This window comes from Pinus tabuliformis, chromosome 7 (genome assembly GCF_031772625.1).
Source record: "Pinus tabuliformis cultivar Carrire ecotype Pingquan chromosome 7, CPIR1, whole genome shotgun sequence".
Lineage (NCBI taxonomy): Eukaryota > Viridiplantae > Streptophyta > Pinopsida > Pinales > Pinaceae > Pinus > Pinus tabuliformis.
The window spans coordinates 257,637,631-257,651,776 of record NC_142293.1 but is presented as its reverse complement, the minus strand read 5'-3'; the positions used below and the strand labels follow the sequence as shown (position 1 = coordinate 257,651,776).

Genomic DNA, 14,146 nt, shown 5'->3' with positions numbered 1-14,146 from the left:
TATATATTTTTATATTTTTATATTTTGATACATATATGCCAACAAAAACATGTACAATTATGAATTAGATATAAAAAACATAAAAAAAAAAAAACATAGATTGAACCATATAACAACAATCATCTAGAAGTTATAATCTTCATCAACCACGTCCACAAGTTAGTAACATAGTAACATACAACATATTGAGTCTTGATTCATCAATCTTAAAGTTTCAAGCTTTCAGAATTCAATATATAACATTTATCATCATTGATCACCAAAGTTGTACTTGTAAGCTAAGTGTAACCATTACAACAAATAATATCTAACATGAAATGAAATGTTATAAAATGAAATGAAACAACTTTCAACTTTCATGACGCATCATATTCATTATTCATTACTAATGAGTTATAATTGCCAACTTCAAACTTAAATTGTCATATGTTGTTTAAAAAAATATCATAATAAATATGAAAGAGTCAATAGTTATAAAAACTACTAGAAACTAGAAAAGACAAGTAAATCTATTATCTACTGCTTATGCTTGGGCCTCTTGCCACCACGAGATATGTCTAGGTTTTTAGTCTTGTTGGAAAATCAGGATCTTTGTCATTAATATCACCCTCTAAGCATTAATATCCAGAGGTATCTTTGTCATTACCTCTGTATCTGTATAGGGATCTTTGTCATTAATATCACCCTCTAAGCATTAACATAAGATAGAAAAAGCATAGCATGTCAAGTCAAGATTTTGTTTGAGTGATGCGTACATTTTTAGGAGAGTCATGATAGAGGAGTTCAACAACCAATGTCACTAACATCAAGGTACATAGAGGGATTGGTGCTCTTGATTAAATACGAGTTCCATACCCTAATACATGACAAAATTCAATGGAAACATTGCAATCCTGAAATCCTAAAAAACTGATAAGTCTGCTTGATTTTGAATGAAATCCAAAATTCTACTTTCTCCATATGAAATCCAATGAGGTCGGAACCACTCTCAAACATCCTGAGTCATTTCATGGTAATGTTAAAAATTTAAGTAAAAGGATGAAAATGAAGCTTCATTTAAGAATTTAACATTACCATGAATCGCATATCAATATAGGGCCATAGGCTTGATCATTAAGTTGCCCCACTCAAAACTTATTTGTTTCTTTGAAAAATAATTGCATTTGGAACATTACTAAAAAAAATTGCAAAAAAGGCTAAACGCTCCCAAAAAGGCAGGAAGCGTTTTTTTTTTTTTAGGGAGCGCACTCCCAACCCGCTCCCGAGTAGCTCCTGCCTGGAGCGCGGATTGGGAGCGGGATCGGGGGGGCGCTCCCCCACAACACTGCTTTAAATAGTATAAATTCCTTCTACAAATTCGGCCTATTGTAAACAAACTTTGGGTCCTTCAACTTATAATCCCGTTCTTTCTGCTTCCTTCACAAACTTCAGATCTACAAACTTCGGATATCAACTTCAGACAGAACTCTGTAAATTTGGATTCATTGCAGGAACTTCGGATCTTTTATGGATAGATTCCGGCCTTCAATAGTAGTGTATCAACAGACTTCAGGTTACTCCAACGAAAGACAGAATTCGAATTTAGGATCACCTTCAATAGAGACAAAGATTGGATTACTTTCAACAGAGATGAAGTAGCTGCACCAGACTTCGATTTTCTTGCCAATGTGTCCTTAAACTCAGATTTCCACCTTTTAATTAGAGTGAGGTTGAGCAGATGTGTAGAAGGTTTACTTCTTTTTCATTGCAGAGAATTGCAAGTTTATTTGTAGGTGATCGGAATTGATTCTTCAGGGAGCAAAAAGATCCTTATATATATAGCCTTTACCAAAGTCGAATAGGTGCCAAAGGTGGGCAAGCCAACCTGGTCAATTATGAGGCCGACTAACACTTGTGGAGGTCTTTTAAGATACACATGATAAATTTTCTTCTTTTAAATGTCATGAAAAACATGACTTTGTAAATACAATTTTGATCAATATAAATATCATAATAAAAATATAACGGTATGAAGACCGACTGTAGCTATATAATTCCAACACTCTCCCTCATGGGCATCTGACAGATAGTGAAAGATCTCTTTAACATTTTTTCCTTGACCAGCTTTGGAAAGAAAATCAGAAATCCAGTCTGAAGATAGCTAATAATCTAATTTTCAGATATTGCCCTCAAACATATTACATTCCTTTGCCACTAGCAAGATACACGAATCAATGAAATGTAAAACTATCATTGCAAACCACATATAGAAAACATAAATAAGTCCCATGTCAGGCCACCTAGGGGTAAAGTTCTTCTGATGCATATACATTTCTGTTAATTGACTTTAATGAGCACTAAGTGTTGTATGTAATACACAAACTTAATACAGAAGCTAATAGCAAGTTCGTCCTCTGAAACAATATATAAACAAAAGTGTGACATCATTATTCACAAAAGTAATACTATGTTACTTGTTTATTACCAGAAGAGCACCTGAAACTGAGCCCTTCAAATTCACACGAACTGAGAACAAGGGGTAGCTCTGATGCTATAATGTACTGTGGTTTCCTAAATGTCTTATTGGTGTCAAGCAATTCATCAATCACCTGCAGAGAAATCAAGAATGGTTGTGATATATAGAACTAATCTTGATATTTAAGAACTTGTTGCCCAGAAAAATGTCAGATACTAAATAAATCAAACTTAAAATGAACATCAAAATGTTATATCATGATATTTATTCAATCCAATACAAACAGAAAAAGGAAATTTTGTTAATGCTCACAAGTGACCAAAATAGGTCAACGGGACTAGAAATTACAACATCCCAATGGCAATGTCAGTGCCAAAGGCAACCCCTAGATAGAGAGTATAATAGGGTAAACCGGGAAAGAAAACCCTAGAAAGGCCTTGTTACCCACCAAAATGGCCAACCCCATAGGAGAAAACCTTTCTCCTACACTTGACAGCCAGCCTGCCAGCAGCCCCCTGACAGTCACTTATTGATGATGATATGCCATCTGTATCAGCCATGCACCTTTCAGCATCTGACATTCCTCTTAAGAGAAGGTGGGATGCTACTCGACACGTACTTTGATTATTTTGCAATTGAGAGCTCATATGTTATGAACAAATATATTAATTAAATATTGATAAAATAATATTAAATAGGTAAATATATAAATATAATTAATTAATTATTAAATTAATTAATGAAAGGGTAAGGTCAAAAGATGTGACTGTTTACCTTCGTAGCCAGTCACTGCCTATTTAGGCAAACCACCAAGAAGAGGTTGTAACCATCATTTGTGATTCTTGAGTCAAATATAATAAAATAATTACACTGTTTTGACAACAAAAAATATGACATAACCAATTTACAATTAAACATAGAGGATTATATATTTATATCAGAATTTTCAGTTCAATCACTATGGAGTGATCAAGGAGACATTATTTTGTGGTCACCCTGTATGGAAACTCTAGGGCTTTTCATCCTAAATACAAAAAAGAAGTTTTTGACATTTTCATACAAAAAGAAAAAAATAACACTACAGGATGTTTAGATAAGCCAAATTCCGTAACCCCAGAAGACATACAAGATATTTCAAAAGTAATTTTTCAAGAAGGTAAAAAAGTATTACAAAATCTGCAAGGAGAAATTGACAAATCACCGCTGACAGAAATGAAGAAGTTTCTCGGCTTAAAAAACATAGTGAAAAATTATTACACAAATTAAGAAGCTTAAGGACAAGAAGTCATTGGAAAACAAGGTACAAAAGCTTATTGAGAAGGAAACATCGAAATTTTCAAATGAAGAAATTCAAGTTGGAGAGAAAGGAATGAATATCGGTCCAGTAAATATCACAACTCAAGAAGTAGACAAGCAGGTTGAAGACAAAACACACTCAGATGTTGCAGTTTAGACAATGAAAATTCCAAATGAAGATTTTGTAACCAACTCAACAACAATACTGCTTAAAGTAAATCCGGAAGTTGACACAAACAAGATGAGCGGAAATCAGTGCACAAGAACTCCTTATCTACACCCAAATCCTAAAAAGCAGACATCTCAGGCAATCTACAAATCTATATCACTTAGACTAGAGACAGGTGACTTATGTTCCAAAGAAAGTCGATGTCTCCACAATTCAATCTTATGATAAAAAGTCATTTGAAATACCCAGTGATCGCAAGATGTCACAAAACATTGATTTAGGATGGTCAGATCCCTTCTCAGTTTGACAATAATGTTTATCACTCAGAGGATTCTATCATCAAGTATCAACAAAGATGACAACTCGAAGAACTGTGAAAGATACAAAGAAATTGATGACACGCCTATTGGGAATACTAAGAGGGGGTGTGAATCAGAGATCCTTAGCAATTAGCACTTTTAAATCTTTTCAGAGCATTAGTTAATCTTCAATTATTATTAATGTTTATGCAGTAATAACAGTAAATAAAAGAACACAGTAGACACAAAAATTTTAGGTGGAAAATCCCCTCCACGTCAAAAACCACCGAACGCTTTTCTAATAAATTCTTTAATCTTTAGCCCCAACTGAAATGAAAGCAACAACTTCTTAGAATTCTAGAAAAGCATTCTTCTCCAGCTCCCACTGGAAGGACGCCCCAATGCCCTGGTTTCTTCAGTGATCAACTGAATGGATGCCCCAACACCCTAGCGAGCCACAACTCGCTCTAGCACCACCCTACCACCCTGAAGTGTTCACAAGCCCCAACCTGTAAGTGACTTCATACACCTAACTAGCACCTCCCTACCACCATATAATAACTGAAATAAGACAAGACTATGGATTCCCAAACCAGGGACAACAATCCAAGATACAATAAGATGTACAATGATTTTCATGTACTTGACCAAATACCCAATCACTCTATGACCTGCAACCCAACCATGACACCATCCTAGCAGTGACTCCTATACCTCCCAACACTGCCTCTTCGACTCTAGGAAGAATGACTCTTTCACAAATGACTCTTTTACAATCTTTACAATGATGACTCTTTTACAAATGACTCTTTTACAATCTTTACAATGATGACTCTTTTACAAATGACTCTTTTCCAAATTTACAATGATGACTCTTGGCCTTGATACTTCTTCACAATATACGGATGGTTGTCATGTCTTCAAAGGATGTCCCACTGCAATGCTTCCTTTGATTTGATACTTCTGCTCTTGAATTCTTGCTTGAAGTTGTACTTGAATCTTCTTCTACCTACATGCAAAATTTGCCCGGCAAAACCAACCCCAAAACAAAACAAAATACCCTTCAACTTACCTCTTCTTGCAAAACACATGTAAGTGCATAATAATGAATAAATACAAATTAAAATTACAATGTGTACCTGAAGTGTGCCTGTCACTTTTGTTGTTGACTTGTTGTAGTAGTAGACAAGGACTCCCACTCTTGATATGGCCCTGGACTATATGCAAGACAATATCCAAAACTGACCTAAAGATATATACTATAGAAACTGATGACGGACCCTAAACTTGGAATGGACCAAGTTCTAAGTACAACAACAGAAACCATTCTATCAACTATGACAAGACAAGTAACATGAACTTACAACATCATATAGATTTAGCAAACTTGGTGTAGCATCAAGAATATGTAGCATAAAATGTGTATTATCAGGAATAGGACATCCGAAAAACTAATTGTGACATATAGAGACATAGAAATATAACCGAGACACTCCATATACTTACGTTGTCCTGCAAAAACATATGTCACAAATGATACTAAAAAATAAAATATAAACACTAATCATACATACCTTCTTGTAGGAGACATACCCTTGACTGTTGATGTGTGGTCCTTACTGCAATGATACTTGAATGCATGCTTTTTCTTTCCTTCTAGGATCTCGATATTGAATCTGTTGTATCTATGTAATTTTGGATCTACATGGTCTGAAACTTCATCCTGTGTTAGCCCTCTAAGTCCTCTTTCCAACCCCACAGGGCTGATCAAGATTGGATTCTTCAAGAAAGAGTTATGCCCAATCTCCCACGATAACCTGATTATGACTAGTTCAATAGAGTGAACTTGTACGAAGTGCCATGTGTCACTGTTGCAAACTTCGGCCCTGAAAACGCTACTCAACAAACTACAGTCCGTCCTCTTTCTGTGGCTATTTACGAAATTTAAATCCAATGCTCAGAGAGAAAGTTATGACAATTTTCCCAACGTCACCTGTTTGACATGGAATTCGGGAGAGTGCAAAAACCCTAACTTCCTCAGATCATATCTCCGAAAATATAGCGAACCAAGATCTAAAATTCGATCACGAGGTTCATCACGATTTCGGCTCAAATGGGTTTTAATTTCAACGTCTAAAGCTTCATAGAAAAAAAAGTTATAGTGAAAATGCCACGATGACCTGTTTGAAGCCACAAAATCCCTTCGAGAGGAGGATATGAGTGTCATTATTTATATGAATGTCTTGAGTCAAGAGGGTCCTCAACAAGTGAATGTTGGAGGGAATTTAGGAGATTTTTTTAATTAATTATTGACTATTTAATTACCACAACCAATTATGAGTGCCATAGGGTTTTAGCCCACTAACTGGGGTTACTAACTTCAAACATGAATATCTCTCAAACTGTGAAGAATTACTTGGCGTGCCATATATCAACGGAAACATCTTGACGAGTAGAATACATCTAGAAGACCCTTGAGTCAGAATAGAGTAAGTTGTCAAGTCAAAATTCCCATGCAAGATCGGGGTAACCCCTAGTGCGGCTAGAGTTGACATCAATGACAACCACTGATCAACAATGCCTTGTCAGCAATAAGCTTGAGGACAAAGCTTTTTGAAGAGGAACGCATTGTTATGAATATAATTTATATAAAAATTATAAAATTAATGTAAACAATAATAATCGTAATCCATGTTGCAGGGGAGCGCCCCCCCCCCCCCCCTCGAACCCGCTCCCGAATCGTGCTCCGGGCGGGAGCGGCTCGGGAGCGCGCTCCCAAAATTGCTCCCAGACGAGAGCGATTTTCGGGAGCGCGCTCCCTTAAAAAAATTTGCGCTCCCTGGTCTGTTAGGGAGCGACATAGGGAGCGATCGCTCCGGCGCTCCCGGAGCGATTCGAGCCGGGCCGGGAGCGGTTCGGCGGAAAAAAAATCCGCCAAACCCGAAAATAAATAAAAAAATTAGAAATTTTTTTTGGTTTTATAAGCCCAATGGGCCAAAAAAAATTCATTCTAACTTCATTGAGCTTGAGTTTGGAGCTAGAGCAAGAGCAAAGGAGCGAGGAGCAAGTGCTGAGGAGCGAGGAGCAAGTGCCAAGGAGTGAGGAGCAAGCCTGCAGAGGTAAGTAACTTAGTAATTTAGTTAGTTTAGTTGGTTAGGTAGTTAATTTAGTTAATTTAATTTCGCTGTTTGAGTTTAAAGATCATGTATTTAAATTAAATTAATAAATTAAATTAATTAATCCCAATAAATTAAATTAATTTGCAGATTCAAGAATCAAAACCCTACAAACATCAAACACCATGGACCTGGCTATATTTATTGGCATTTTCCTCTTCTTGGTCCCTTTTATGGTTATTATGGTGCTGGAGAGTAGGAAACGAAGGGGGCCCCAAACTGAAGAGGGGGATGAAGAAGCCGGAGAAAGTCAAATGGGTGAAAACCCCAGTGAGGAGGAGCTGGAGGAGGGTGAACATGACCCTCAAAAAACTAAACAAGACCAAACTCCATTGTGGAAATAGGTTCACAGGGCTGAAACAGGGAGAGGGGGTGGAACCACTAAATTTCATTGCCCCCATTGCAACACTGATTACACAGGTTCATACACCTGTGCTAGAAGACACCTCTGCGGGAAAAGGCCATGGGATGGAGAGAGACAAATAGGAATCAAAACTTGTACAGCGATGTCAACAGCAGATAGAGCCAAATACATAAGGGAAGAGGAGGAAGCCCAATACAGAACAAAAAAATCAAGGGGTTTCTTTGAACCAAGCTCACAATCACAAAGAACTCCTTCAGCATCCTCCCAAGGCAGTGGATATGGACATGGAGGCACAGGGTCATCATCTTTAAGGCGTAGAACCATATCAGATTTCCTTGATGAGGGGTGTAGGAATGATGTGGATTCAAAAGTTTGCAGGTTTCTCTATGCATGTGGGATACCATTCAATGTTCTACGCTCACCTTATTGGCACGAAATGGTTTCTGCCATAAATGATGCCCCTAAAGGATACAAGAGCCCTGGGTATGACAAGGCAAGAACCGTTGGCCTTGATCATGAAAAAGCAAAAATATCACATTCTTTGAATAAAATGACAAGTTCTTGGACTGACCATGGGGTGTCCATTGTATCTGATGGATGGACAAATGTAAAAGGCAAGCCATTGATAAGTGTTCTTGCTGTGTCTGTTAGTAGTCCCATCTTTCTAGCTGCACATGATTACTCAGACAAGTTCAAGACCGCCATCAACATTGCAGAAGCATTACTTGAAACAATTGAGCGTATTGGCCCATAAAATGTCATCCAAGTCATCACTGATAATGCTCCTAATTGTAAGGCAGCGGGAGCAATTATTGAGGATAAATACCCGAACATATTTTGGTCTGGATGTTTGGTTCACACATTGAACCTTCCGTTGCATGATATTGTCAAAAACAAAAATGAACAATACCAATGGATTGGTAATTTGTACAAGAAAGGCAAACAAATGATAAAATTTATTACAAATCATAGCAATACCCATGGCCTTTTCCGCAGTCACTCGAGATTGGAGTTGTTGAAGATTGCGAGGACTAGATTTGGTAGCTATTACCTCACCTTCAGGCGCCTTTTGAAGGTAAGAGAGGCATTAGCTAGCATGGTATCAAGTCCACATTGGCAGGTGTTAAAGGAAAGGGCTACAAATCTAGCTAACATGGCAGGTTTTGAAATGGTGGAGGAGGCCGCTCTTGATGGGCAGTTCTGGACAAGTGTGAGGCAGGTATTGGATTTCACCAAGCCAATTTATCACATGATTCGGTTTGCAGATACAGACAAACCAGTGATTGGCGAGGTGTATGAGCAAATGGATACCATGTTGGGGGAAATAAAAGACATTGTTCATAATAGAGATCCCAACTTGTACAAACTGATTCATGATTGTGTGTGTGAACGGTGGAATAGGCTTAACCTTCCACTACATTGCTTGGCGTATATCGTTATGCCAAAATACTACTCTACATCTTGGTTGGGCCAACCTGCAGCAGGGGGTGGGGTTAGGACCAAACCCCATTTAGATCAAGAGGTAACTAAAGGATATTTGGAAGCATTAGAAAACTTGGTACCTGACAGGGAGGAATGTGCAGCTGTGCGCCTTGAAATAGGCAGATACTTCAGTGACACTGGTTTGTATGGTAACTTCCATGCAATGGACGACAAAGATAAATTTGAATCTCTCACATGATGGGAAACATATGGCGGCCACGGACTTTTGCCAAAATTGGCAAAAAAAGTTCTTTCACAGGTTGTAAATTCTTCTTCTGCAGAGAGGTGTTGGAGCACCTACAGCTATATACATAATGTGAAAAGAAACAGACTCAATGAAAACCGAGCAGAAAGCTTAGTTTATGTGCACTACAACTTGAGGTTGTTGAGTCATTACTGTGATCGGGCTAATGAGGATCCCACATATAAAATTTGGGACAATCACCCAGAGGATGACAATTTGGAGAATGGCATTGTAAATATTGAAGAACTAGAAGAGGAACTTGTAAGGGATGAAAATGAAGCAGCAGCCATGCCACCTCCACCTCCACCTCCACCATCCAGTAGCAGTGCTCGAGGTCCGAGTCTTGTTCCTTTGTTGTCGCCACCTCCATCTACACCCTCGCGTGGAGGTTCTAGTTCTCGTCGTCGGTCTGTGCGGGAGACTCCTAGAAGACCACCACGACCTGCTTATACTCCTGGAGACTCTCGTGGCAATGGCCACATGTAGATTTACAGTTTACTTGTCTTTTTTAGTTTCTATTAGACTTTAGTTTTCATAACTGTTGAGTTTTGAGTCCTTGACTCTTGACTCTTGACTCTTTCATATCATAATGATATTTTTTGTATACATTATATCACTGTGACAATGAAAATTTGAAGTTTGAAGTTGGGCCTTAGCAATTATAACTCATTGGTAATGATTGTGAATTATGAATATGATGCTTTGTGAAAGACTAAAGTTGTTTCATTTCATCTCATTATTCATGTTTCATTTTATAAATTTTTAACATTTCATATCATGTTAACAGTTAGAAGTTAGGACTTAGAAATATCTTCGATATTACTTCTTGTAATGGTTAAACTTAGCTTACAAGTACAACTTTGGTGATCAATGATGATAAATGTTATTGAATTTTCAATTCTGAAAGCTTGAAGTTGAAACTTTAATATTGAATTTGATGAATCATGATTTATAAGACTCAATATGTTGCAGTTGTAATATGTATTTTACTAACTTGTGGACATGGTTGATGACGATTATAATTTCTAGATGATTGATGTGATATGGTTCAATGATCAATCTATGTTTTTTTATGTTTTTTATGTCTAATTCATCATTCTACATGTTTTTGTTGACATATATGTATCAAAAATTAAAAAATATTAAAAAAAAAAAAATATATATATATATATATATATATATTTAAAAAATCGCTCCCGGATTCGCTCCCAAACCGGGAGCTTCTGAAAATGGTCGCTCCCGCTCCCGCTCCCAAGTAACATGGATCGTAATTAATGATTAATTAACTAGTAATTAGTTAATGAAGAGGCATGTTCTAAAGGACATGACCATTCAATGAAAGAGCACCTTCCTAGGTATATAAGCGGGCCCTCATTTGTAACATCATCACACATCAATTCTTTATAAATTATTCAATACATATATTTCTTATCCTCAATGGATGTCTTCGTGTACCAAGTGTTCTAAAATTTACTGCATAAAACGAACTTTGTTTGTTACATTATACTTGTTGTTTTGGGCATTTAGAATGGATAGACGGGTGATTTTGAAGATTCACCAATCTTGACTGTAAATTTGTTCTCTATCATTACCATAGGGATTAATCTTTAGCCCCAGTTTACTAGGACCTCCCTTAAAGCCTTAAGGTTATAGGAGGGCACTACTTGGAAAACCTAGATTGAAATATCGTGTTCATTTTCCTTACGCCATACCTGACATTTTCCATGTCACAATATAAAACCCTTACAAACCATTTCCATTCTTTTGGTCTAACTTGACATTGATTCATTGGGATTTGGCACCCTCTTATCCACATCCTTGAGTAGGGCTATGAAACATTTCCCTAGAGGTTAATGCAGCGAAAAGAATGGAAAAGCATAATATGGCCACAATGAAAGAAAAGGAAAGTTAAAATGAAAAGATGGACGAGACGTAAATTAGCACATGGGCAAAAGCCTAGCATGAGCTCTACCCTCTTCATTAGCGATCACTCGATTCTTGAGCACTTGATGCTCCTCATTAAAATGGAACCCTTGCATGTCCCAACCCTGATGAGTGATAAATTGCCTCAACTTAAAGGGTAAAATTAAACACTATATCATAAAGAGAAAGCTCTAACCCTTGAGCTATGCACTGAAAATAAAAGGCATAATTATGAAAAAGCAAAAGGCGCACTAGAGGGGTGAAAAAAGCAAGCTAAGCAGGGTAACTCATGCCTCCATGACTACTCCCTCCATTACATCCATACACTTGGGATGTGGACTCCTATTAGCTAGTCCCCTTGACCATGGCACTTGGCCATGAATCCCCTCCATTTCCACTGATTTACACTAACACCTATTGATTGAAGGGTTGACCTTGGAAACATCACCTCCCCTTCAAGGCTAGAAGCACATAATAGCGTAAATTATTAGCCACCCTATAATATTCCTAATTAGCCATGGCTAATTGGAATATTTGATTTTATTCAATTTTTGCCTTCTATAGTTATTTGTAAATAAAAAGTGAAGAAGGGGGACAAAACTCACTTTAGAATAAAAAGTCACTTCCTAGGTAGCACAACGTTGTGACTTAAAGGGGAGCCGAGGGGGCCAAAGGGGGATGCAGAAATGGAGTCCACACAGACACATGGAGAGACTGCGCAGGAGGGAAGAACACGTGGCAAGAGGAGAATCACGCAGGAGGAGGTGAGCCTAGGGATTGTGAGAGGCAGAGGCTATAAAATAGAGAGGAGCCCCCTCATTTTGGATCATTCAGTTATGTGCATTTGGAGCTAGTCGTTTCGACTTCTGAGCACGCTGGCTGTTTAGCTGGTCTGCAGCATTGTTTAGTGCATTGAGTGTCTCCATTCGAAGATCTCACCCTTAGCCCCGGGGGACTTCGAGTGCCTGCTCGGGCAAGGTATTTCCATCGGTATTTCAGCAGTAGTTTTATCAGCATTTCAGCAGCAGTTTCATCAGCATTTTTGGAGGACTGCGCAGTACTTGGAGAGGGACGCAGTTCTTTTTGGTTGTAGTGCTGGATTGGGGTTTTGCAAGTGGATTTATGCTGGGAGATTGAACAGGGCTCCAACTCTTATCTCATTGGAGGATTTTTGGTAGGGTTTAAGGCAGTGTTTCAAGCAGAGTTTAGAGGGTTTTCTTCAGTGGCGGCGCAGGGCATTGAGGAACTGCGCAGAACCCCAAGAGGGTGTTTTCCGGGGTCGGCCATTCCAGGAAAGATTTCTGGGTTTTTCTGGGTTTCTCGAGTAGAACCCAAATCTAGAGCTTCAACTTTTTCCAAGGAGGGGAGTAGCCCCAAATCATCATTTGTTTCTTAGCAGCAGCATAGCCGCAGCATCCACGCAGAGAGGCCATTCTTGTCATTTTGAGAGTATTTCTTCACTTGCCTTGTGCAAGTCGAGGTGCCATCTGTCTAATCACCTCTTGTACTCATTATATTGCTCAGTATAATAAAATGGCTTAGCATTTCTCGTGTATCTGCTTATATTTCTGGTTTACATTATTAGATGTTGTTCCACTGTTATTTTATCACTTCTGGGTTATTATATCATTTGCATATATTTGGTTGGAGTTTTTGTTGGGGTTTGAGGAATATTCTGGGTTAGGAATATTATAGTGGTACCAAGCATAGATCTAGCGCAGCTTGTGGAGCTAGCAATCTATGACACTAGGGAAAAAACCCTACATCTGTTACAGAGGTAGGAAATATAGAGACAGTGAGCATAGGTTGGAGAATACCTACAGAGAGGGACACTGTGTTCCGGTGGTGGATGCAGAACAGGAGGAGCCTGTGGTGGATGCAGAGCAGAAGGATCAGATGGCAGACGAAGACGGGAAGAGATTTGCAGATATGCTCCTCAAATCAGTGCAGGATCTGTCGAGACAGATTGAGGTTATGGGGCAAAGATTCACGGCAGTAGAGGCTAGCCAGTGTGAGAGCCCACGGGTTTTCCAGGTTGGTGAGGGATCATGTGCATCCCACCATTTGCCAGAGTAGCGTGATACTGCGTACCAGGTGGCTCACATGCCCCTACACGCTCTACCATGCCCACTTTCTTAGGAGCCGACATGGGAGCCGTAGCCCAACAGGAAGCAGAGCCCGGACATATGGGCGATTATTTTGCAGAGTACCAGGCCTATGGGCAGGAGTTCAGGGAAGCCCTCTCATTCAGAGATTTTGTTCAACTCCAACGGGATAGTAGACCTTGTGACCATCATAGAGGATATCGGCATTACCATGATGGTGACACCCACCGTGCAGCGAGTAGATTCCACTTGCCTACGTTTGATGGTTCGTCAAATAGTTTGGCAAAGTCTTGGGTGGAGAAGATGGACATTTATTTCCAACTTAACCAGATGTCGGAGGCAGAGGCCATCAAGGTGGCAACATTGCATTTGGATGGCGAGGCCCAGGATTGGTGGTTCCATGGGATGGTTACACTGGGGCACTCCACAATGACGACATATACCGAGTTTACCAGGAGACTGATGGAGCGATTTGATCGGAGAGATCCAGAGCAGCATTTTGTGGAGCTGACGAGGCTCAAACAGATAAGGAGCCCAGAGACCTACATTGCAAATTTCTTGAGGGTCTCCGTGATGGTGCCAGACCTATCCATGGCACGGAGGATCTATATGTATGTTGAGGGGTTAGCAGAG

General features: G+C 38.9%; 1 protein-coding gene across 5 annotated transcripts in view; it reads right to left on the bottom strand.

Annotated features, from left to right (window-relative positions):
* The window catches only part of LOC149246828 (Pseudouridine synthase family protein), a 362,779-nt gene that overhangs the window by 38,849 nt on the left and 309,784 nt on the right, over positions 1–14,146 (bottom strand). For 3 of the 5 annotated variants that reach the window (XR_016266560.1, XM_089458031.1, XM_089458030.1), the window contains exon 13: positions 2,465–2,588. Coding sequence is in view for 4 of the 5 variants with exons in the window: in XM_089458031.1 (XP_089314157.1) it covers positions 2,465–2,588 (124 nt within the window). In the remaining variant the exon portion in view is untranslated. The remainder of the gene's footprint in view (positions 1–2,464; positions 2,589–14,146) is intronic. The other 2 variants (XM_089458033.1, XM_089458032.1) reach the window with 1 other exon arrangement.